At 46.2% G+C, this 25673-nt stretch overlaps 1 protein-coding gene across 9 annotated transcripts in view; it reads left to right on the top strand.

Annotated features, from left to right (window-relative positions):
• Positions 1-25673, top strand: part of RBFOX2 (RNA binding fox-1 homolog 2) — a 153808-nt gene that overhangs the window by 40186 nt on the left and 87949 nt on the right. The window contains exon 1 of one of the 9 annotated variants that reach the window (XM_065743063.1): positions 11774-12024. The exons of the other annotated variants lie outside the window; for them this stretch is intronic. Within the exon in view, the coding sequence (XP_065599135.1) occupies positions 12010-12024 (15 nt within the window). The 5' untranslated portion in view covers positions 11774-12009. Of the gene's footprint in view, positions 1-11773; positions 12025-25673 lie in introns of those variants that run through there. 9 annotated transcript variants of the gene reach the window in all.

Raw genomic sequence — 25673 nt, forward strand, 5'->3', positions numbered from 1 at the left:
AGCTGCCTCGTAGCTCTGCTTCTTTCTCAGCTTGCTTATTACTCAAAAAGAGTGCGGGATGTTCAGCATCTCTGAGTCAGTCCTTCCCTCCACCTCACTGTAATAGCACGTATCATGTATGAACCTTGGGGCTGCTTGCTGTCTTCATTTCCCTTTAAGCTCTCTGGCCAGATCTCCTTCTTTAGTGCTTAGAGATTTCCTGTTTTTTTACATAAACACCGTCTTGCTACCCTACCTGTGACTCCCACTGCACCAAAAAAGGACAGAGGCAACTGTGCAGGAGCCTTCCAGCTGTCAGGACGTGCTGTAGGAGGGCAGCCGTGTGTTAACTGCTTCACTGCCCGGCTGGTGCCAGCCACTTCAGCAGGACCCTGAGCCAATGAATGGGATCGCTTGCTCTTCTGCTGACTTCTTCTGCACGGTGAGTGAGCAGCTCTGCACTTGCTGCTAAAGGATGCTGCGTGCAGGCAGGCTCCCTCAGCGAGCTAAGCAGATGCTCCCCAGAATAGCTGATGGAGGGAAGATGGTTTCATTCTTCTCAATATTAAGGGAGAGGTGTTTCCAGCGGTAGCATAACGTTACTTGGAGCAGGCATTTGCCAGATGGTTTCAGCTCCCCCGAGGCTTTGGGATGTGAAAGGGAAAGGGCCAGGAACACACTTCTGATTCATTCCATTAGTAGATTAATCGGCACTGTCCTGGCTTAATAAGTCTCTTAGATTTCCCAGTGGAAATGGCACATGTAATTCTGCCCAGGTCACGCTCTGCACACCTGTGTAGAAGCTTGCACAGCAAGAGGCTGTGCTGCTGCCAGCAACGTGTGCACAGCAGGGCCTTGTGGGGAGGGCAGGCTTTTTGGTGGGGGGAGAGGTGAGAGAAAATGTTTTTGATGAGTACTGTTAGGTAATGCTAGTGGGAGTGAGATGGCTTGTGAGAACATGCTTGAATTCTTCTGCCATTTTGGTGGGAGATGTATTTAAAAATCTTGTGGTGCTAACTTGATGTCATGAAGCCTTTTTTTTTTTTTAATTTTTTTAAATAATTTTGTATTGGTTGCTGGCTTAGTTGCATTTTCCAGGAAGTCTGTGATTAGAGGATGAAGGTGCTCTTCCTGCCATAAAGGTCAGAGGCTGCTGTCTCCAGAGGCTGTTGGTAAAATGAAGGGACCTATATGACAAATTTTAGCTGAAAACATGAGCATATGATGCACTGCTGTTTACTTGGAGGTGGGGGGCTCCCCCCTGACCTGTCTCTTCCCCGCCTCTCTTTCTGCAGGCCAGCCAATTGCTGGGGAGTGGATTTAGTTGCTGCTGCCGCCCACACAGGAGAAGGTTTGTAGCTCTTGGCAGTTTTAGCAGGAATCTGTGTTTTTAACTCTTCCAGTGCCAGCAGATCGCAATGAGCTGCTCTGCAGTGGCACAGCAGCACTGAGCCATGGTTTCCTGGGAGGATTGTTTCTGATTAGACCCATTATATTCCTTCACAGTTGGATTTTAATGAGGAGAAACCTGAGTTATTGCCAGCAAGCACATATACTATCATTTTTTGGTGCATCATTCCCCTGATACACCTGGAGAGCATGGGCTGCCCTGTCTTACAGGTCAGCAGGACAGCAGTGGCTAATGTTGGCAATGGTTTGATCATCATCTCCATTTCTGGGGCACCTGTCACCGTGGCTCCTCGCCACTGTTTCCCTGAGCTAAAACAGCGCTCCTCAGTTTCAAGGGCTTGGAGAACCTGTTGTTTTCCAACCATTTATGGCAGCTAGCTCCAATCCTCTGTGGGGTCTGCAGGAAGACTGACAAGGGCCAAAGGAGTAAATGTCAGAAGCTCGGGAGCTTTCTGCTGAAAGCTGAGCTAGAGATATTTTGCGTCCCGCGGTATATGTATCCAGATTTAGGCTCTTTGGTATTTCCAGTAGAATGGCATTTCAGAACTGGGAGCTGAACTCTGACAGCAGCGTTGTCCCCAGTTGCTGCCAACTTCACCCCAGACAGAGAACTGCTGTATTTCTTGAACAGCTGTTGCTGTGGAGTAGAGCTGGTGAAGAGTGCTGGTCTCTGAAATAATTTGAAATATACTGGCACAATAGACAGATAGAGCCAACCCTCTGAATTTCACTCAAGAATTAATCTAATCACTGTAATATGTTCTTACTGGTCTATCCTACCTAAAGGGCAAACTTAACTATATTAGGCACAATTTGGAGCATTTGATTTCCTTCAGACTTAGAATTAGGATACAGCTGACTATCCATGTGCATATTTCGAGGTTTCTGGGCGTCTCTAATCCAGTTTGTAGTGACATTGGCATTAGATAACCATAGCGAGGCCTTTATCTGAGAGGAAACATGCATTCTTCAGGTCACACGGGGATGAAAAGAGATTGTTCTGGTCACTGTTGCTCCCTGGGAATTTGGGAGCAGGGAGGAATTTCAGCTTTTGTTTCTGCTGGCTGCTCTGATAACAAAGTGTGTAGCTTCTGTGGATAGTACTGTAGTTGTCAGAGGCTACATCTGCAGTTCAAAACTTTGGAATAAGGTGAGAATCTCTTTTGTAGGAGCTTTGGCACAATAATTCCACGCGTTGGCTGGCCATTGTCACTTCACACCATTTATCTCCTCTGAGCTGAATGTGAGGCAGCTGCTACTCTTGTAGAGAAGAGCAAGGAAGTTGTAATCAATCTGTAATGGAAGCATCTAATTTTGTCAGGGTTTCACCAGAAAAGGCAGCAGAGTGGAGTTTACAGTACTGTAATTTATTTTGCCATGTTGGGGTGGGGAAAAAAGGAGAGGTGGAACAACCTTAATATGGGCTCGGCTGGAAGTGTTTGAGAGTCCCAGTGCTTTTGTTCCCCACAGTCTTCAGTGATGCCGAAAACCAGATCTGTAGCCAGTCTGTTCACACAAGAGTCAAAAGCCTCCTGATACAAGTATGTCGGATGACACGTGTGCTGAGAAACGTATGGGAATTTGCTGGAACATCCTGTTCTACAAGTTCTGGGTATTTAAAATGTGTATAAGGTCTGCAGAGTGGCATATCTTGATACAGGTAGATGCCTATCCAGATGTCTTCTTAGAAGTCCCATATTTAATATATATACTAAAAAACACTTTGACCAACAGATGATGTTTTGCAGGTACAGCAGGAGACAAGCAGCATAGTTAGCCTTTACACGTACACGCAGATTTCTGAATCTCCTTGTGCTCCTGATGCAGCAGGGAGCCAGTCGGAAGGAGGGAGCTGCTGGCTGCAGCCATTAGACTAATCCAGCTTGACAGTGGTGGGAAAGGTATGGTTAAGGGCTGCTCTTCTCAGAATGAGATCAGAAGCAGAATAGCTTTTCTGACAACTGACCTTTGCTGATCATTGTGAATTGAAGTTTGAGATATTGTATTCTATAGCTAAATTTTTCCAGCAGCATTTCTGTCCTCTAGAAATCTTCCTCTATATTTTGTGTCTATTTATGCCTCTCGTCTCATACTTTATTAATGCCTTTTACATTTGAACAGTCTGCTGTTCCTTTATGTGGTTTGACAACTGCCAATACTCCCGTTGAAATATTTTGCTTTTAGTTCAGTTAATGGCGATTTCGCCTGGATTTTCTTACGGCCGTTATGTAATGGAGGTATCTGCAGTCCCCTGACATGCATGTTTGGTCTCTTTCCACCCACCCTTATTTATCTTGCTGATTCTGTCTTCCACCAAAGTCTTTTAGCAATTTAGCTTTGTTGTTTCTCAGGAGATGCCTTTCGGTGTTCATCAGCGTTACCTCTTCATTAGCTGGAGTCAATCCCCTCTTCTTTGCTGATTATATACTAGTGCCATTTCTCATACTGGAGCTGTACTTCAGGCATTCAGCTAACAAAGATGTGGCAAACTTAAGATATTTTGTCTTCATTAGGTACGTAAGGCTCCTATGTAGTGTCAAGGATTATTTTGCTCCTCTGAGTGTCGATTGAAAGAATGATATTTGAATAAGAAAAGAAAGAAAGCACCTTTGACAACGGGATAAAAAAATTGCACAACGTATAATTTGTTAAGCTGATTTCTTCACTCACATAGGTGTATTTCCAGTCTCCTTGTGGGCTTCGTTAGTCTCAGTTTTTCTAAGTTGGAGAGAATATATTTTATGCTCTTAAAAAAAAAAAAGGGGGGGGGTTGTTAAAACTTGGTCTTCAAACTAAATAAAGCAGGAAAGAATTTCATTCAAGGCTCTAGCAGCTTTACTATCCTAGGATTTGTAAACTGCTTTCTAAGCTGTAGTAAATTAGATCCCAGCAGCACAGAGCCTGTGTAGATAAATATAGTAAGCCATTATACTTTGATATAGTTGTATTGCCTAGGAAATTACTACTGTTATTGAAAAGGAATTTGCTCAGGGCAAGAGAGTATCCATTACTTCCTGAATAACTCCCTAACATTGTTAACCTCCCTTTGCACAAACAAGCCCAAAGGAGTCCCTTTCTTCAGGATGGTTTTGTCCTTGGTTCGCATTGCCCGTTTTCAGCCGGAAGCCCAAGCTAAAGTTTCAGCGTATTAATAAATGCGTGCGGTCTGGGGAGGAGGACTGTGCCCTCTCCTCCTTGTTCTACTGTCGCAATACTCTCATCTTCATTTTGTTTCTCAATTTGCTGGACTGTTGCCATGCTGATGGATCACTCACGTGGTACAGCCGCTTGACATGGTAAGCACAGAGTTGAAAAATGGTGCAGTGATAGTGCACCTCCATGGCTGAGGCACCGGAAGGAGTTTGTTTCTTGCTACCTGGAGCCTTGTACCTTGAACAGGATAACCCTTGGATGCCATCAGTTCATCCTTTGGTAAAGCTACACTTGTGAACTATGCTGAGGTGGGAGGTGAGTTTGGGTTTTTATTTATGGCATCCTTCAAAATCTGCAGCCAAATAAATACCTTACTTAGCGCTGACATATAAGCCTATGTCATAGAGAATCTTTCTGCTATCAATTCAAATGGGAGTTGAATTCCTGATTTGATGGTAAAAATTAACTTCTACCAGCATTTGATACTGTTAAAAACTTTGTGCTACTTCATAGGAGACAGAAAAAAAAAAAAAGAAGGAAGGGGTAGGAATTTTCATTTTCTCAACATTACTGATGAAGATATTAAACATTAGGATTAAGGTTTAGTTAAACTTAAAAAAAAATATTAAAAATAACAGTGTTGGAGCTTATTCTTATCTCTTCTTCTGGGTGTCTAAAATTTATTTGCTGTGTGGACCTCAGATGATATCCAGGTGTCGGAGAATGGCAAAGATGTGGCTTGAAAATCTAGCTGTGTCGCCACCCTGGGCTTTAGAGAGTTCCACTGACATTAAGTGTGCTGTTTTTTTTCCCTCTGAAGGTGTTGGAGGACCACAAACTCTGGTTCTGTTTCTCCGTGATAGGGCTGACATTTCATGGAAATACCCATGTGGCTGCCTAAATTCATGTTTGCAGTATCTTGGGAGCAGTTGCATCATGTCATCATTTCTGCAGACGAATGTCCAAACCAGTATGGCATCGCTGTAAGAATTCCTTGTATTAGAAAATTTGCCTGCTCTTGAGAGTTTGGCTTTGAGTTCTCTGGTTTCGTGATTTAGTTTTGTTGATGTGGGTGTTTTTCATCTTAATGTAAAAGTATATTTTTGTCTGGGAACATATTTTCAGCAAAATACTTTTTCTAGTTACTGAGCTCATTGGTTTCTCTTGTAGAATTGGCAGTGTCTGTCAGAATAGTGTTCCTGAATGTACTTGTGAAGAGTGGAAAATCCCAAACAAAATGTAAAAAGCTTTTCTTGTTACCCATTTCCTTTCTATTTGCTACATACTTGCCTGTGAATTGAGACCTTCTGAAGCTCATTTAACGACTTAAATTTAATTACTGTGTGAAGTCAGTAGCAGGACAGTCCCTGAGAATTGTTGGTTTTGTTTGCGTGTCAAGGTGTTTTACTGCTTCAGGCTTTCTGCTCTATTTTGTGGAAGATAAACTAGCCCTTGATCATTTGCTTTTAAATAAGTAATCTCTTTTCAGAAGCCTCTTTCTGCATAGCCAAACCGTACCTGCCGGAGAGGGAATAGGGAATCCAGTTTTCCAGTAATGAAGTGAGTTACTCTGTAACAAAATGGCTTTTTCTCTTGTAATATGCCAATGTTGAGCTTATTTGCTTGGCTAAACATCTAAAATCTAAAAGGGATTGTGGTGTTCGGAGTGATTTATTGTAGGCACTTTGTGTTTTTCTTTCACAAACAGGATAATGCAGAAAGAGGCTTCCTGGAGTCCTTTTGGACTTTCAGAGGAAATCTACCTGGTGGTTCAGCAATTCTGGTAATCAGAGGTAATGCCAGGATCCTGAGCAGTGGGAATCTTCACAAATAAGTGCCAGTCTGTCCCAAGGGCTGTCTCCAGCAGCACCCAGAGGAGCAAACCATCCTCAAAGAGCATCCTCTTATCTCCATAGGAACTGCAGGTGTGCCCAGAGCCGCCTTCTGTGCCTCTCCCCAGGTGGTTCCCAACCCCATCTCTAATCTTCTTTAAAAAACAAATTAAAAAAAAAACAAAACCAAAACAAGACTCCAGGCACACTCAAACCCCACAGATAGCGGGAGTCCTATTCCTGTGTTCTCTTGCTGGGACATTCTGCTAGAGTCAGATAAGCTGTGGAATGCAGCCACTTACTCAGAGAAGTGTGCCTTTGAGCAGTGCAGAGCATGTCTCCCTTCCCATCTGCAGTCAGGCCTTTGTGGGCAGTTGGTGAAGTGTTTACTGTGGTGGGACGATGGGCATCCTCAATCTGAATCCAGAGCCTGTATGAAATGTGAGAGCAGCTACTTTGAAATGAAATTTGCCTCTTCAACCTATCCCAACTTCAGAATACCTCCCCTCCCACTTTTGAGTTGAGGAGAGCTGCACGGTGAAGAGGAACACGTGCATTCAGAAGCAGTTATTAATCATGAAAGAACTTTGTCTTCCCTTAGCGTTCAGGCTGTTTTTAAAAACTATTTTCAGGTTTGTTTTGTAGGAAAGGTTGCCAGGAGGCCGTGTTAAACATCAGGAGTGGATGTCTTCATGATCAGTATTTTTCATTCATGTATCTGAATGCTCTCCCAAATGTGTTTGGGAACACAGTTTAATTTGTGCTCCCCTACCTGTGGCTTCCCTGTTGTTGCATTCTGGAGTTGGTGGGGGTATCATTTTTTGGTCAATTTCAGCTAACAGCAGCGAGGCTTTCAGGATACAGGTTCCAACCAGCACTTGCATTTGAGGGTGTCACTGAGTTGTGGTTGTGCATTTGGCCCTACAGCAGGAGCAGTGTACTTACAGCTTGTTGGTGCTGTGAATAGAGGCAGAGCAATTAGACACAAACTGCAGGCCTTCCTAAGTGTCTACACCTGAATGTGTTTGCAGCTGTATTTTGGTTAAAACCCACTTGTTATCTGGTTACATTCCTCCTGTTTGTAAGCTTTTGCTAGATAAGAAGACAACAGTGGTGTTTGTTGGGAAGCTGTTGGAACATCTTCCTTAGTTACTGCTGGAATGGAAGGTATTTTGTTATCACGGGACCACAACAGCTGACTTTTTTTTCCAAATATAGAACAGAAATACGTATTGAATGCTTCAGTTCTTTCTGCAGTATTGGTAGTGTTTCTGCCTTTTCCCCATAGTAGCACATCAAGCTGATTGCTGTGGTTGCTGTTCTTGAGAACCTTTGAAAAACTCATTATCGTCCTTCAGCTCTGGCTGTAGGTTTCTCTTCCTGTTCTTAGGACTCCCTTGTCATTTTTTTTCCCCTTCCTAATTTGTTTCCTTCTCTCAGCTTTGCTTTCTTCCCCACTTGCTAGAATATGTAACAACGTTCAAGTGTGGGAATGTGACTGGCGAGCCCAATAAGTGATCTGTTTGTCCAGGAAAAGCAGGCCAATGTACTTCTGGTCCCACTCAAATGCCAAGTATATAAGTAAATGTACTTAGTTTCCTAGGCTTAGTTTCCTTTCTGCTTCCACATATCAAAAAGTGATTGTCACAATCTTTTTTTACCCAAGCTACTGCTAATTTCTATTTCTACGATTGATTGCTCTTTTCTGTCGAGATGAAATCTAATATGAAATTGCTCATTTTAAATGTAACACTCCTTGAGCTAAGAAATTGTTTTCTATAATTTAGAAATTTCAGGGGTGTTCTCTGGCATCAGCTCCATGACGCCTCCTGTGTGTGTCATTCCCTTTGAAATTCCTGGTGATCATATGGGCTTTTCCTCCATTATGAAGAGGTGCTTAGCTAGCCACTCATCCTGCTTACTATCTAATGTGATTTCAGTAGTGTGTAGCAGACACACTAGCTCATACCCTGTCTTGAGCTTTATCTGCTAGAATGTTAATCCACAAGCATTTGAAATCATGTGCCTCTGAGACACAATCAGCTAGAAACAGATAATGTCAGTTTGAAATGGTGCCATACCTGCTCTTCGTTTGCCCACTGAGATCTTCCCTAAATAGGTTAGAACGTCTTAAAATGATTTTTTTCTAAACACTTGGCTTGTTGGAAACATTTCTACCGGTGGTATTCTGGGATTGAATTGTGTGCACATAACTGAGCAGCCACAATTCTTCTTATATTTGTAGAGCTTTTGATACAGATACACCAGCACAGAATGGCAGAATATCCCAGCTTGGAAGGGACCCAAAGGGATGATCAAGTCCAACTCACAGGTGGATTTTTTTTCCTGTTTTACCAGTGTCTCTTATTTTGCCAAATACAAGTGGTTACTTGCTCCCTTTTCTCTCTTTCCCATTTTGTTACTTGCTGACACCTTCCTTACCTCTCTAGCAAGCATTAATATCTTCCTCAGGCTGTTTTTCCCCTTTTCACTTTGATTTACACAACAGCTTCCCCTTGGAGAAGATGTGCCCATGTTTCACTAGTCTAAAGCTCTGAGCATTTTTTCTCTTAGCTCAGTCTATCTTAATTTTAAAATGTGTTTCTTTTTCTTTCTAATCCTTTCTGAGACAGGAAAGATCCCTAACAGATCCCGTGCATGTCCACAGACATGAGTTCTCTACATCCTGGAGAACGCTGGCGTTAGGATTAAGACAAAGAATTTGCTGAGGATCCTAGCTACCTGTTTCAGAGCCCTGTCTTAGTGACATCTTGCTTTGTGCGTTTTTTTTTCTGGAATCAGACTCGTTAACATCTTGTCCTCTTAACACAGTAGTAGTATAAATTTCCTTTCAGAAAAGCATGTTGGTTTTTTTTGTGGATACCTTTTCATGAAATTCTGTATACAGAACTTTAACGTGGATACAGTTGAAATTCTGTATAATCTTGGGACGGCTGAAAAAAAAGCTTATGCTAGGCTCAGCAGTTTGCCCCACCGCCCTGCCATGCCTTTACCCTCAATCTCAGCCAAATAAAGCTTTATCTTGTTTATAACCTGAAGCCCCACTGCCACCAGTGCTGTCTGTAGCTGTGGAGAGCCTTGGGAGCGCACTTCCATGTTCTTGGGCATTTCACTGTCCATCTGGGCAGCACTCAGCTGAATCAGAGCAGCAGTGCTGCTAGAGGTATCCCACAGTGTTATTTCCTTCCTGGTCAGGTACCCTCTCAGTACTTGAGATTACTGAGCATAGGGAAACCTGCTATTACAGTTCATCCTAGAGTGCTCCATGTCTGTAGTGTGTCATCACCTGAAGTCTGTTGCTGCTTTCATGGAGAGGCGGTGGCTTCACTTCAGTGGCAACAGATAGGTCCCAAGCCAGCATTTGGATGACTTGAGGAGGGCTGATCAGCCTTGCTTCACTTTGGAGGTTTAATGTAGCCTCTCCAGCTGTGGAGCAGCTGGGACGATTTGTAACCAGTCCCTGAAGATAGAAACTCAGATTCATTAAGGTGGGAAAAGGCCTCTAAGACTACCTGGTCCAACCATCAGCCCATCCCCACCATGCCCACTGACCACATCCTCAGTGCCACATCCACATGGTTCTGGAGCACCTCCAGGGACAGTGGCTGCCCCACCTCCCTGAGCAGCCTGTGCCACTGCAGCACTGTTCTTCTGAAGGAAAAAAAAAATTCCTAATATCCAACTCGAATGAATTAAATGAAACCAAACACTCAGAGAAGGATTCTCTTTCTCCTTCCCCTCCCTTGGAAAAGTGGTCTAAAGAATGAGAGAGCCTGGAAAAGGAGGAGGAATTTTGTGTGTGTCTTGGTGTTAGGGAGCTTGTTGCCTGCATTTCAGCTTAGTTTTGAGCACTCATCTTTTTCGAGTGTTCCGTGGAAATACCTGTGAAGTAAGATGAATTTGGGTTTGCTCTCTCAGTCCATGTGTCTTCTAACTTTCTTCTCTCTGTGCAGGGAATCTTAGCTTTTGTTAAAATGACGGTAAGGTCATTTTTGAGTCAGGATTCTAGATCAGAAGAAAATCTTGAAAAGCTCATCGGGTGTATGAGATGCAGAAGAGCCTGCCTGAATTTACAGGTGGGCTGAGCTGGGAGCTGCCACTGGCCTGACCTCACTGCTGAAACATGAACTGAAGCATCTAGTTGTGATATTTAGGAACATGGCTTTTCACCTTGAGACCTGACCTGTTGAGAGGTGAGAGCAGAGGTGGAGGCCTAGCTGGCATTGTCCCTGTTTGAGGCCAGGCCTTGTCTGGGAGCAGGGCCCGCTTGTTCCCCATGTCACCAGGGCAGGAGCAGGGTTTCTGCTGCTGGTCCGCCCCGTTGCCTTCAGGTAGTCTGTGAGCAAAAGGAGCGGAGAGGATACGTGAAAGAGCACCTTTTCTCTCTCTTTGCCATAGATAAAAATATTTCTTCAACGCTCATTTCCAAGGAGACCGGTGCCTCAGTGAAAACACCATTTTTTTAAATTTTTTTTTTCCTCCCCATTTGAGAAGAGGCCAATTTTAACTTAGCATTTGGAGCCTGGAGAGGAAAGATGATTCTTCATTTTGAAGAGGGAAGTGGAAAGGGGTCGCAAAACCCGTTTCCCGAGTCTGGCAGAGCTGTGTGTGACAGGTGAAGGAGACGAGAAGTGACACTTGTCCCCTGGTGCTGGGCACAGGCTGAAGGCTCACGGGGATGGGCCTGTCAAGTCTTGCTGGCCTCAGGCAGGCCAGTGGGTAATCTGGAGAGGGGAGAAGGGTGGGAGCACGGTGCAGTGAGGGGCTGCTGCCTGGGCCAGGCTGTGCATGACACCCGATATGCTCCGGGGAGCTGGAGCCAGCTGCTGCTTTCCCTCCGGCACTGCCGAGCCTGTGAAATCCATGCAGGCTAAGCCACCTGCAGAAGCACATTAACCCCTTTATCTGAGAGTTGCCTGTCTCCGAGCTCACTCCAGTGTTCACCTCGCTCGGGGTGACCGGTGTTGTTTTCTCAGCTTCAGGATTCCCCCTCAGCGCCCGCCGGTGGTGGTGATTAAGCGTGGCTGAAGAACCGGGACCAAATTGTGGGTGTTGGCCGATGGGGCAGGTGAAGCCACGCTGTGCTGTGCATAGCACCCGGCTGGGGGACCGGTCCTGGGCAAGCGATGAGCAAGGGGGACCTGTCCCCAGCCTCCAAAGATGGCTTTCTGCCTCCTCCCTGCACGGAGAGCCCTCTTCTAAAAGGAGCACGTTCAGGCGCTGGGAGCTGGGCTGCATTTATTTCTAACCCCACCCATCCCTGCCTCTTGCAAGAATCTTGCGAGGCCGAGATCGTGTTTTCAGAAGTAGAATGACAGAGAGAAATTCCCTGGAGGCAAATGCAGAGTGTGTGCTGTGCACGCCAGTGCAGACACACGGGCTGGGAACTCCCAGGGAGAGATTAAGTGCGAGAGCGCTGTGCGGAGCAGCCAGAGCTGGAGGAGGGGGGAGGAGGAGGCGAGACGCTTTCTAAGCCTCAAACTGAGCCATTTGGATTTTTCTATTTTTTTATTTAAAAGAAAAAAAAATAATCTCAGTCTCGACAGCTTTTTCCTGAAGTGCCTCCCGCGTTCCCGGATCATCTCACTGCTGGGTTCGAGCGACCCAGGCTAACATGATGTACCTCTGGGTGAGTAGAGAGCTGTGTGTGCGGGCTTGCACACTTTGCACATATAAGGAATGGAAAGCTGAAAGGCTCCGCACTAACACGAGCGGCCTTCTCTATTAAGCTTAGCTCCGCAGCCTCTACACACAGCGGGCTTTAGTTTCCCCTTTAAAAAAGAAAAATGTAGAGCATGTACTGCTAACTGGGTATTGAGCAGGCTTTTCCTGCAGTTCTGAGTTCCTACGGAGAGAACAGCTTCAGGCAGGTGCCTCACATACAGAATTCTCTGTATAATGCTGCTCGCTGTCTCCCATCTGAAACCTGTATATCCTTTTTTCCCTGTGCACCCATGTGCCTCTGCTTTTCGGGCTTTTGGCGCTGCTGACAGACAGCCCAGGTAGCAGAGGAGCCCTGCTCAAAAGGATCTGCGATGGCGGGGAAGCAGCGTGATCTGGGGGCCTGGGGGCGGAGGGAGAAGCTGCTGGGACAAAAGTTGGATGTGAGGTTGTTTTTCCAGAAGTGGCACAGTTGCTCAAGTTTCTGGTGGAATATGGAAAATAATGTCAGGAAAAACATGTGTAAAATGTTATATAGATCCAGCGAGCAAAGTAAAAGCATACATAAAAGCGTATGTATTTTCAGCCTTTGAGCAGGGACTGGAATTTCCTCTGGAGCAGCCAGCTGCTGGGTTGCTCAGTTTGTCTCAGGCACGCAGCTTTGTCTGCTCTGGGCACCCTCGAGATCAGCAGTTTGCCCTTGGGCTCCTCACCTAGATACAGGAGGTTAAAAGTAATCAATGCCAAAGTTTGTCCCTTTTTTTTTCTTTTAATCTGTCCCTAACTCTGAAGCTGGGGGCTCTGATAGCTGCTGCCTGTAGGGTCTGACTCCCTGTCCCTGCCAGGAACAAACACAGATTTATTTCAACAACAAAACAAGCCTTGGAGCCCAGGCAAAAGGATTTTCCTTCCCTCCTGTGCGCATACACACACACACTCTATCTTTGTTGCAGAGTAACTTGACTCTGCACTGGGTATGCACAGTTGCTTGTTCCCGTACACCGGCCCTGCTGGCAGGCACGTCACCCCTTTGCCTTTCCCCCCACAACCTCACAGGCAGACCCCAGCTTGGCACGTGGGTTTTTATCGAGGGAGGCTGGGCAGGCTCTGTGGCTGGGCTAAGATTTGTGCTTCACTAGCGCGTGGGTTAAGCCAAGAAGTAATTCAGCCACGCTGCTGCTGAGATAAGCAGTAAACAGTGGGGATGTTCCTTACTGGGCTGAGAAGCAGAGGGTGCAGGCCCGGTGTCCTTCCTCCCGCTGCTGGTGGCAGGTGTGCAGTTGCCCTCCTGGGAAGCAAAAGTGTCAGCCAGCACAGGGGCCGGCCTCGGGGCAAGGGGTGAAGTGCTGCACCCCTGTTCCTAAGGCGGGGTTGAGTTTTGGGGCACTTTCCAACGAGCTCTCTGCAGGCTTGCCCCTGACGTAGGGCAGCACCGGTGCATTGCTTGCATTGCAGTTAAACTTCCAGGGAGTGGGTTAAATACTAGAATAGTTGAACAGGTTGTAAGGGCATCATCTGGGAACCGTGCCACGATAATTACAAAAAATGAGTAGATTTATGCTATCTGGGTACGATCTTTCTCATCCTAACACAAGTTATCCTGTTACTTTCAGGGAATCTTCCCCTCCTCACTCCTTTCAGGAACCTTTTCCTTCGTGCCCTTTCATCTTTCTGCTTTGAGCTTTTTGGGCCTCATCATTTTCTGTGGGGGCAACCATGAGCCCTGAGCTGCATATGTGGTATGGTGCTGGCTTTGCCATGCCTCCACTGTGCTGCTTTCTTGCTTCCACATCTGCAAGTTCTCCTTCACGTTCTCCATGCTGCTGTGCTGCTGCTCTGAGCCTCTTGTCCTTGGGACGTCAGGACTTTGGGAGATGCACAGAGATTTATACTGAGTCATTCCTTAATTCAATGCATGAAGCTACATTAATGCAAAGTTAAATTTGAGGTTTTAAATATGCAAGTCCTGAAATCCAGAATTAAGGTTCCCACAGCAACCGTAATGTTTCTTCCCCCCTTAGGGGTGCAAGTTACAGAATTATCTTCCTCAAAGAGCCTCTGCAATACCGAATGTCGTCACATTTGACAAGTAATACAATAAAGAGGAGAGCACACCTTTCTAAGTAGCTGTGGCATGGCGTGGATGCAGGACCCATAAGTACAGCCTATATGCAACATCATAGTCCCTTGATTATAGTGCTTATCCTCTAAAAGGAACCAGCTCTGCATCCGGTGTTCAGGCTGACATTCCTGCTTGCTGAACTGTATTCCCTGGAGTGAAACTTGTTGCAGAATGCTCTAAATGAGAGCCTTGGAGGCTGCAGGGGATTGTGGGCTGTGGGGACCTGGAGAGTGGGAAACTTAAATATCTGTCGCGGTGACCTAATGCTTGGCATTGTGCGGGAAGTGAAGGCGGCAGACTAGCTGTGCCATTAAATATCAAGAGAGACTATTTATCTTAACACTTTTATTGTGTGGGATGCAGTTGTATAAAGCCTTCCTGAGGCAGAGACAGTTTGATAGTCTCTTTCTGATGTCGCAGACTGTTCAAGTGTGTGCATTCAAACATCAGTGCTGAAATTCAAGGTGGGCACTTCTCTCTGTATGTAGGAGCTCTGGTTTTGCAGGCAGCGTTTTGTTCATAAGGGAGCACCTAAACATACACCTGTCCCTGCTCTCCTTCACCATCTTTGCCTAAGCTTCCAAGCTGCTCAGAAAGGCTCCTGGTCATTGATTTTGTGGACGGCCATGGGATAATTGCTGATAGGAAGGGGAGTGGGTCCTTGCTCGGCGAGACCAAGCCAGCACCATGCTGGAGACAGCCAGGAGCCAGGGTGGTTTGGGTGTGGGGAAAGTGTTCCAACTCTTTTCTGGATAAGAAAGCCCTATTTTTTTTTTCATTTATGAGCAGATGAATCTCCGTGTGCTGTGAGTCATAAGATACAATCTACAGTCATTTCATTCCAAGTGTTTTCTAAAGAGCATGATGTGTTCTGAGAGTTGCATGTATGAATGTTGCCTTGTTGGAGGTCTGTTGTTACAAGAAAGGTTAAAAGGAAGGGGCAGCAGCCCTAGCAAGCAATTTATCAACCATCCTTCGCCCATGCTCAAAGGCAGCTGAAACTATCAAAGCCAGGAGAGACCAAGGTAGGGGAGGTCCATGCTGTTGCTAGGCTTCTGATAGGAAAGCGCTGGATTCATTGCTCTGATGTTTGATTATAGTGGCTATAGATAATTTCCTTGTTTCTTAAAGCCATGTGCAGAGGACATGCTGAGTGTTTGTGAGAGGGCTGGCTGCCTATTGCAGCTAGAAATGATTTCTTTCTCTAGAGGCCTATGAAAGTGAATATCGTACCTAGACCTACTAATTATCTACCATACAAGCAAGAATAGGGCTACTAAGCTTGCCAAGCTTATTTTGAATTATTTCTGTTGGTTTTCTTCTTGACCTGCCTTTTACTTGCCTTTTTGTCACTTAAAAGCCTCTCTTTGCATTCACTGGAATAAATTTTCCCCCTAGGCTCCGAGCTCATCAGCTTTACCACCAAGGGACTGGAAACCCAACTGTGCTGCCAAACTTGGGCCTTAGCAACGTGCTTTTCCTCATGCCACATCTTTTTTTGTTGTTGGTGGTGCTGTTGTTTTTCCCTGTGAGGTATGGTCGTTACAGAGTGGCTTTCAAAGCACGTGTTGGGCAGCAGCAGAGCGAGTGGTTATCCAGGAAGATATCCTGCTTGCTCTGTTCTGGTAACAGGCCTGGGGTGGGAAGTCTGGCTGTGCCTGTGGGCCTTTGGCTGGAACTCGTTTGGTAGGTATGGCAAATTAACACAGCAGCCATAAACTGAGGCTGTGGAGGGCTGGAGAGCATGCAGCTGCCGTGAAGGTACGCACACGGCGTGGTCAGCCCAGAGAGAGGTGAGGGGGTGGGAGCTGCTGGCAGGCTGCAGGGAGGTTTCCCTGAATGCCACTATGCTGCATCTTCAGAGGTCAGATCTGGGTGGATTTCTGTGAAAGTGGCAAAAGGCACTTCTTGCTAATATAAACACCAGTTTTAGATTCGTGCTCCGGAGCAGGGAAGCCCTGGGAAATCATAAAATGGAGCTCATGCAGAGATTCCTGAGCTAGCAGCTGGTAAGCTGATTCCCCAGCCTGCAAGTCCTTGTGGTGCCATACTGTGGCATGCATATGCAGCAGCTTGAATCCTGAGGTAATATAGTTGTGTTTGTCCAGCACTGCAACTGAGATAATGAGTTCTGCTGCTCGATAAGGTTTATTAGCTTTGGTGCAGCACCTTATGAACACGCCTGTACTGCTTCCGTACCTGAGCTGCTCTGTGTGCAGCTTCTTCTGGGACATCCTCACTGTGTTCCCCAGGGAGGAGTGTGACAAAGCAGCTTGAGTCTATTTGCATCTGGGGTTTTAGACAGGCTTTGGAGATTTGGGAAATGGAGAAAGAAGATTGTCTGAAAGAGATTGTATAATGTGACCGCCTGTGTTATTAGGGGACTAGAGCTGATAATTCAGGCAATCTTTTCCAGTTCTGTGTTCCTTCAGGCCTGTAATCCCAGAAGATGCCAAGGTCACTACAGAGACAAGAAACCCCAGTGCAGCGCAGAGGGAGAAGGCATTTCAAATTAAGCTACCAGCTTCAGAGAAGGGAGATTAGGAATCATGATCATCCATTCTGCACCCTACAGCTGATTAGTATGAAAACAGGTAAAATCAGCATCTGTCACATTACCATCACATTCAGGAATTTACTTCCTTGATGAGTCCAAACAAAAGAATCGCAAGGATTTTGGCTGGCTGACACAGCGTGAATTTCTCCTGCAGCTCTTCTGCCTGTCTGCTCTATTCCCACCTGTGCAAACAGCAGTGAGCACGGGGGACTCTGCTGTAAATCTGCCCAAGTCTTGGGAGACTGGTGGGGACTGAGTTCTGTGTGAGTTAGTTTTCCACAAAGCAGCCTGTTTATCTTGGAAGGAAGAGGAGAAACCTTCAGAGAATAAAAGAATAAACCTCAGCCTTCCTGGTTTCCAGCTGAAGGTTTGAGGAAGAGTGTAGATAATAGCGACCTGAGGCTGAACATCTGTGTTTCCTGCACTTCCCAGTGTGCTTTATTTGCAAATCTTACATCCAACAGTGCCAGAACTTCACGCTTATCCCAACCCCAAAGGTTACAGAGTTGATACAGGAAAGGTCTTTGAGTGGATCTGGATTTGGATGACATTTTTGCCAAAGCCCTAAGCAGTCACAAGGGACACATATGTGTGTATGCTTCTCTAGAAGATGACTTGTGTGATTAGCTGGAGGTGATCCCATGCTGGAGGTGTACCCAATCAGTGAGGGCTTCTGGGTAGAGTTTGAGTCAGGCTGTGATGTCAGGCAGATGTATTCTTTAGGAAGTTGGTTTGGAGGAGGATGTGCAGTCTGCCCTCAGGTCTGTAGTGCGGTGGTTGTGGGTGCCGCCCCATACCTAGCGCAAGGTGACGCATCCTGCAGCCATTCGCTGGGGAGGCAGGCTGTGTGGTGGTGGACCAGCACAGATAATCCCACACTGGAAGTGAAAACGGGTCTGCTGAAAATTAAGAAATCAGTCGAGGATGTGCTCTGTGCCCTCTGGTGCTAAATTCTTTTGCTGAAAGTGTTAAGGATTCCTCAGAGCTGTGAAGAAGCTTAAGCAAGTAATTAAGCTTCCCTTGTCTGTCCCTCAAATTTAGTTTTCATTGTTCTCAGAGTCCTACATCTCATGACTAATATGCTGCCTGCACAATGCTGTTGATTTTTTACCAGATGGTTCTTGGGTCTGTAGCTGAATCCAGGGCAAAGGCAGTTGGTTTTTCTCCTACCCAAGTGAAACATACTGTCCCCCACACAATGCTCTAATTGAATCTGGGACATTAAGACAACGGTAATGTGAAAATATTTTGACCAGATGACAATTGTTTTTTAGATATTCTTGGGGATTATTATTCATCATGATTTAAGAAGCTGGCATTGGATGATACTGGAACACTCCTCTGCACTTTTTTTGTAATTTATAAATCATCCAGTGTTGAAACAAAGTTTAAATGCAGAAAGAAGCTGAAGTTCAAATATGTAAATGTGCCTAGGACACAGAAAATGCATGCAGTGTCATCTGCCTATTGCTGCTCTGTAACTTCTCATTTCTGTCACAAGGGCCATTAAAGTTTTGATGCTGGGGAAGCTTCAGCTAGAACAGTGTCCACTGAAAAGAGGACAGACTTTGCTGGGGTGCATTTAGTGTATGTATAACCACTGTTTCTAAACATCTTCAGGACTCAGAAGTGCTGCAGAAATATGAGATGCTTTAATGCTTTTTCCTTGCATGTGGAACGTGGCTCTCAAATGCAGCTGTTGAGAACAGGTGTGTGATAAGCACTCCTTCCCTCTTCAGCAAGTGCGGTGCTGATGGATACCATCAAACTTAAACATACGTGCTTTTTCTCTCCTACAAGGATAAGAACTTCCAAAATAGTATAGATGTCTAGAAAGAGCCAAGTGCCTTGTACTGGCCCCCTCCTTCCCTCCCTCTGCTACCAACTCAAATTACCAGCAAGCTTTGGAAATTTTAGGGCAGTGGAATCAAGGTGCAGCTGGCCTGCATGTGTTGCACCAGCTGTAATGCAAACGATATGTTCTGAAAGAGGCTTTTCTCACTTTTGTAATTCTTGGATATTGTTGTGCAATGGGGACACGTGATAATTTGTCTTAAATGTGTTTGCTGATACGTTCTGCAGAGTATACTGCTTCTTTTGTTCCTCTTCAGCACGAGACAATATCAAAATCCAATTGCCTGTCTGCAGAGTGCCTGGATACAGCTGGGACTGTCCTCCTGGCTTTCCCAACCATCAGTCACAGGGTGATCCTGTTGCACTCAATACCACTTGGTTTAGAGCTGGCTGGAGCAGTGACTTTGTTAATCCTCAGCTTTTTGGTCCATTTGGACCACTCGTTGCACACTTAGGTTCTTGTCCTATGTTTCTGGATTTGCTAGCGCCTGCTGCTCAGTGATATCAGGGCTGAAGTGGAGAGGAGCCTGGTTGAGGCCCACGCAGAGTTTTGGGGGGTCCCCATCCATCCTTCTTCTCCATATCCAGAGCAGAGCAATTGCGGGCACTGGGGGCTGAGTTGTGTAAAAACAAAAGCTGATGTTGATTTAATCCCATTACATTGCGTTGATCTCTCAACCACTGGACTCTTAGTAGGATTCCAGTTTTAATCCTGTAAGGATCAATCTGGCCCGTTGCTTTTCTGTCCTGATCCTAAATCCCCCTTTAATCTTGTTAATTACACCAGGCCTTTTTTGGTTTTGTATTTTTCCCCTAGCAGACCAGCAAAACCCCGTTACATCTTCATGTTGCCATTTGCAACCTGGTGCTTTGCCCTTGAGGGTCCTGCTGCATAGTGGGCTGCTCCTGATGGTATCCTGACCTGGTGCTTTGGGCTTCCAGAGGTTGAGGTGTTGTGCCCAGTCCCTTCTGGTTCCCATCAGGATTCCTTTATTTTCCCCATCTGTTTTTGATACTGTGCTGTCCGAAGGCGGAGGCGATCGAGGAGCATGAGAGCCACTTTAACCTAGGGAAAAAAGAAACGAAAGAAGGTTTCTGTGAACAGCATACCATTGAAGGCTCCATGGGAGAAGTAAGTTTTGGGGAGTAGGGAGCAATCCTGTGGTAACGAGGCAAAGGCTCCAGGGGGGTCTTGGGACAAGGCTTGGGCAGCCCTGTGACCCCAGATCTATTCCGAGGGTCAAGGAGGATTTCAAGCTGCTTAAATCAGCCTTTTAATCTTTACGTGTGCTCGGTCGCTTGAGGAATGAAATTATGTGCATCCAGACTCAAGGCTCTTTATCTTCCCATTGCACCGTCTGCTGGCCTCCAAACCCAGCGCTGCCTTTTCTGTGTAATGCACAAGGCCAATTTCTCACTGTGACAATCTGCTCTTGGCACTCACAATAATAGAAACTAGCTGTGCGTAATGTATTCATCTCTGGTATTTCCTATGCTGTAAAGGAGAAAACCAACCCAAAACTGCACCTCCATTTGTTGTAACTTGATCAAGAGCTGACAGATCATTGCTGGGACATGTCTGCGCTGGGATTGTGACCACCCCGCCAGGTTTTCTTCCTTTATCTCGTGGGGCTGTTCCCTCTTCCCTGCCAGCCCTCCTCTGCCTCACGCAGCAGAACCTCCTTTAAACCTTCTTTTCCAGCCTTTCGGCCAGATCCCAGCTTCCTCCCATCCTGCCAAAATGCTCTGATCTCCTTCTCATTGCAGCGACAGGTCTGCAGCACGAGCAGCCACACTAATTCCCTTTCCACCAGGGAGAGGGAGAGGGGATTTTGGATCATGGGGTCTGAGCTCTCTGGATGTGTTTATCCTAATTGAAGTGGCCCCGGTGCTTAATTTTTGGAAAGCACTTAGAGCCATGACAAGAGGTGGCAATCGTTCTGAAGCAGACGTGGGCATTTTCCCAGCAGTTGTAGGGTTAAGGAAATTGCAGAGGGGTGACATGGTGACTGTGTTCCATATTTTTGTGTGTTGCCAGTAGCGAGAAGGGGGAAACTTTGATTTCTAATCCGCTTTGGAGGAGGCTCCGTATCAGGGCTGCACAGAAACATCCAGTCAAGCAGCTCCTTTATCATAAAGGGGATTTTAATTAAAACTGTTCTCGCATCATGAGCGGAATGAGCGTCAGTGCCAGCCAGCCCTGTACTGGGCATTTATCTCCTTCAAACCACATTACCAGTAATTGCTGCATTAAATCAAAGTCGAGGGAGATTACAGGTCTGAATTGGGCAGGCGGCCGGTGCCGGTGCAAGGAGCTCCGTGCTGCCGAGGCGCTGATATGGGAACCCCCTCGCCCCCAGCCACGGATGAGGGCGGGAGGGCTGCAGGATCCCCAGCAGCCCTTCCTTCCCCCAGCGGGGCGGGAGGTTCCCCGCAAGCTGGGAGGAGCAGAGCAAAGCCTCTGAAGCTGCCACTGTTTTGCTATTAGCTTCCTTTTAAAACAAACAAACAAAACAAAACAATAACAAAACAACCCCCTTGGCTTTGCTGTCCCACCCCGTTCCCTGTTCTGATCCACCGCAGCCGTTCCCTTTTGTTCACCCGCTAATGCTTATCCCAGCCCCGAAGCTCCAGAGTAAATTTCTCCTCTTGACACATCCCGTTCTATCCCTGCTTGTCACAGCCCCACTACAGAACTGTAACCTGGTCCTCTTCTGCTTCGAGAGCTGATTTTGCCCGTCTTTGTTTCTCCCCACACCGAGGACTTGTATTTTCCTTGACCTGTGCTCCTTGGCCAGCCATGGCTCGTTAGTCTGCTTAATTATTTTTCTAGGTCTTTAAGCATTTTGTCGTCTTCAAGCTCTGGAGCAGGTGTTTCCCTTCTTCTTGTCCCTATACTGTGACCCTGTTGCATGGCCCCAGAATCCGAGTGTTGCAGCTCTGTGCTCACCTCCTCTCTGCAGGTCTCTGGCGGGGCCAGGCTGAGAAATGGCCATGCCCACGTGAGCTGTTGGCCATACGGACTGACCGAGGTAATGAGATCTCAGTGGGCAATCACTGAATTAGCAAACTGTGACAGCTGGATTTGTAGGGGCTGTTATTAGAGCTGTCCCCTAATTGTACAGGAGTTAAGTCAGGAACGGAACGTGCAGAGAGCGTGGTGGTTTTTTTATGTGGCCATCATTCTCACTGTATCTTGATGGCGGCCACGCGTTTCCTTTGTCTGCAACAGTTGGATGGCGCTGTCATTTTTAAGGCCTTTTGTCCAGAGATGCCTTTGGCACTCTGCCATTCTGAAACTTTATACAATCATAATCATAGAATGGCTTACATTAGAAGGACCGACCTTAAAGATCATTGAGCTCCAACCTTGTGCCATGTGCAGGACTGCCACCCAGCTGCTCAGGCTGCCCACGGCCCCATCCAACCTGGCTTTGTGTGCCTCCAGGGATGGGACACCACAGTTTCCCTGGGCAGCCTGTGCTAGTGCCTCACCATGCTGAGTAATGAATTTCTTCCTAAAGTCCAACCTAAATCTGCTGTCTTTTAGTTTAAAGCCATTTCCCCTTGTCATATCACTCTCTGTCCTGTGCTTCTCACACACACTGGTGTGCTGGGGCCCGGGTGATGCCTATGAGAGAGTGCTGCAGCCTGACTTGCTACTAAGCAGTTCAGTCTCAGGCACCCAAGCTGTTTTAGATTTTCAAGATTCGCACACCTTTCTTAGAAGCTATCTAATTCTGAGCAGCTGCAGGAGGTGTCCCTGCTGTGCTCCTTAAGAGCTTGAAGTTGCAGCTTTTGCTTCATTACAGCGTGAGTTTGAGATGCAGCTTAAGTGTTGCCCTAGTTTGACTCTGGCCCACGCACAAATCCCTAGCATGAGATAAGTGGTTCTCTTAAATTCAAGCTAAGAGACCCACGAGGCTGAGGTTCGAGTGCTGCCGATACCCAAGCTGATAGCAGTGGGCTGCTGTTAATTTTGGCGGTGGTAGACGCATTACGGTGAGTGCAAGCAGCTCCATCGTGGCGTAACCAGAGAGGTGCACAGAGAACATGAGCCGAGTCCTTGGTGAAGATTTCCTGATAGGGATAGAAAGCAGAGAGGAGAGTTTTCATATGAGCCGGGAAAGCATCTTTACAGCATCCTGCTTTTGGTTCAGCGGATGCAGACAGTGGCAGCAATAGGACAAGAGCTAACGGCCTCAAGTTGCTCCAGGGGATGTTCAGGTTGAATATTAGGAAATATTTCTTCCCAGAAGGAGCGGTGCTGCAGTGGCACAGGCTGCACAGGGAGGTGGTTGAGTCACCGTCCCTGGAGGTGCTTGAGATGTGTGGATGTGGCACTTGAGGACATGGTGGGGGTAGGCTGACAGTTGGACCAGGTGATCTTAGAGGTCTGTTCCAACCTTAATGATTCTGTGGTTCTTTGAAGTCGGTGTGAATGTGTGTGAATTGGAGAGGTCACAGAAAGCTGCTGAGGATATGGTGTTGGTGCCTGTGCAGTGCTTCAAGGTGCTCTGGTCTCTTCTGAGCTGGCTTGGAGGCCCAGGGGCCTCACGCTTCATTCTGTCCTCATGGATCATGGAAAAGTATTTTTAGCCATCGCATTACGTGCCAGTAGAAGAGTTCTGAGCCCATGTCTTGAGACTTTGTGAGGAAAATAATCCAGAATTTTGGGCTTTGATCATTGCTGCTTTCTCAGAAATAAATAGGTTTCCCAAGCAAACAAACACAAAATCTAGGTCTTCCCGCCTCTTACTATTTTTGTCTGTCTGAGGCAGAAGGTGACGTGAAGACTGCTTGATACCGAAGACATGGCCTCAGTTTACCTCTTCTCTCTCCGCCACAGCTTTCTGCTTCTTGAGTAAAACCACTAGAGTGGGACCACAGCACTTCTGCCCTGAGGAGAGGAGTCCCTGGGGTCGCTCCTGCATTAAGGCACGGTTTGCTACTGTCGCTATTCATTTAGCAAGTCTGACTTTCCTCTTTCAGGGTAAACTGCGTTGCTCTTGCCAAACCTTGGCTTTGCATGCTATTTCTGGAGCCTTTCTGTGCACTCAGCAAATGCACCAAACTCTTCACTGCAGCACTTCTGGTATTTTGCTCAAATCTCATTTGAGCTGGCTGCAAGTTTGAGGAGCTTGGGATTTATTTATTTCTTTTATTTCTTTTCTTTTTTTAAATGGGAACGAGGTGAAAGCAGGATTCATTCAAAGCTTTGCAATCATGGGAGATTTTAAATTGAGGCCGACAGAAATTAACGGACAGGTGTAATTCTTCTCTCATGAAATTGTCTTTGCAGATTATGCTGAAGGTGTCATATTCTGTGTGCTGCCACGCTGGAACCATTTCCAAATGATTTTCTGAGATTTACTTGTGACGCTGTGTTTCAGCAGCTGAAGGACCTGCCTGCACAGTGCTCTCCAGCTCCTCAGTTCCTATCAGGATCTCACGCAGCCCGTGCTCCCTGTTTATTTCTCTTTTACTTCCATTCAATTAAGAGTTGAGCTTAAGTAATGTTTTTGACATGTTTTGTCTTTTGCTTGCATGGTTACAGTGTGTGGGCAGCTGCTCATCTATTCTGATGGAACCAATTTGGGTAGGGAATGCCTTTGCTCCTGCATAAAAAGCACAAATGATTGCCTGGGAAAACCCTTCCTCCAAATTCTGGCTCTGTGTGCGTGGTAGGAAAGCTGTGCTGATCTAAGGTAGTGGTGTATCAGTCAATACCAGCTTAATTTAATGTGTGGACGCTCTTTATTTTGACACAAGTACCTTTTGCTATTTTAGTTCATCACATGGGAGCAATTTGATAAGCAACGGGGGGAGGAAAACCCGTACCCAACCTAGGGCTCGAGCACTTAGCAATGCTAGCAAGCCACTGCCACGTACTGAAATGCACCGTGATAACTGATCACGTGCTGCCTTCGCCCCAGGCTGAGGCAAGGTGAAACATGTTGGCCCCAACCCACAGCAAAAGGGGTCTATCCGGCCCCAAGGACCAGGAAGTGTGGTGACTGTCACTCCGCTTCGCACCGCCAGCGAAATCTCCAGTGTAGTGCAGCCCTCGTTTGTGATTCATTCAATTAAAGATACTTGGTGAGAGTATCTCGGATATTACCATCTGGTGACTTTTAATAATATTTATTCCTAGGAAGATAGATCTTTAATTAAGGAATTAACCTTAATTTTTGTAGGCTTAGCATGGATCTGGAGAAACGCTCAGCCTTAAGTCTTTCTCTTCTGGATCTCCATGTTAACTGTCTAGGCAAAAGTTGTCCCCTGAAGCATAGTCTCATTGAACTGCTGCTGCCTGCTATGGGAAAATCCAAGTGGATTTTGGCAAATCTGTACTCCAAGTGGGCAGTGCTGTTCTCTGAGGATCTGGAGCTCACTGGTGGATCTGACAGGCCTCTACAGTGAAGCGAAGCTCTTGGCTGAATTCTTTGTCTTTGTTTTCCCTTCTCCCCCACCCCAAGGAATAAAGAAAGGCAGCATGGCTGCCTTTAGAAATGTCTAAACTACTAAGAGAAAACCTCTTCTTTGATGTTGAAATTCTGCATCTGGAAGCCTTTTTGTTTCTCGTGTAACAGGCAGAAAGCATTTTGATGGACATCTAGCATTACCAAGATCAGTGCCTACACAAGTGATCCCTAAAGAAAGCTGTGCTACGATCACTGCCTTTGCCAAATGACTTAGCCCAGAAGTACACTTATTTTCTTCCTGAAGCAATGCCAAGCACTCGGAGTTCTCCTTGAAAAGTGGCCCAACACGTGGACATTTCTTTTTTTTTTTTCTGGAAAACATATATATTTTCTTTTCCCCTTTATACTGTGCCTCTGGTAATAACTGAAGTGATGGAGCCTGTCTGGTTTTAGAAGCTCCTTTAGGGCTTGTCGCGTGTCATACTCAGATGTGCTGGTGTTTTCTCAAGACAGCATAATTAAAACCTGCTTTGTAACATGTGTAAGGCAGCGGGTTGGGTTAGAAATGAAAGTTGAAGTTGTGTCTTACGCATGCTGCTGGTATATCCAGACTGCTGTCAGCTTTATTTTGCAACTTAATCACTAATATATTTTTGTGA

The sequence above is a fragment of the Cyrtonyx montezumae genome, unplaced genomic scaffold, assembly GCF_038088225.1.
Source record: "Cyrtonyx montezumae isolate F1298 unplaced genomic scaffold, pur_monq_1.0 scaffold_3, whole genome shotgun sequence".
NCBI lineage: Eukaryota > Metazoa > Chordata > Aves > Galliformes > Odontophoridae > Cyrtonyx > Cyrtonyx montezumae.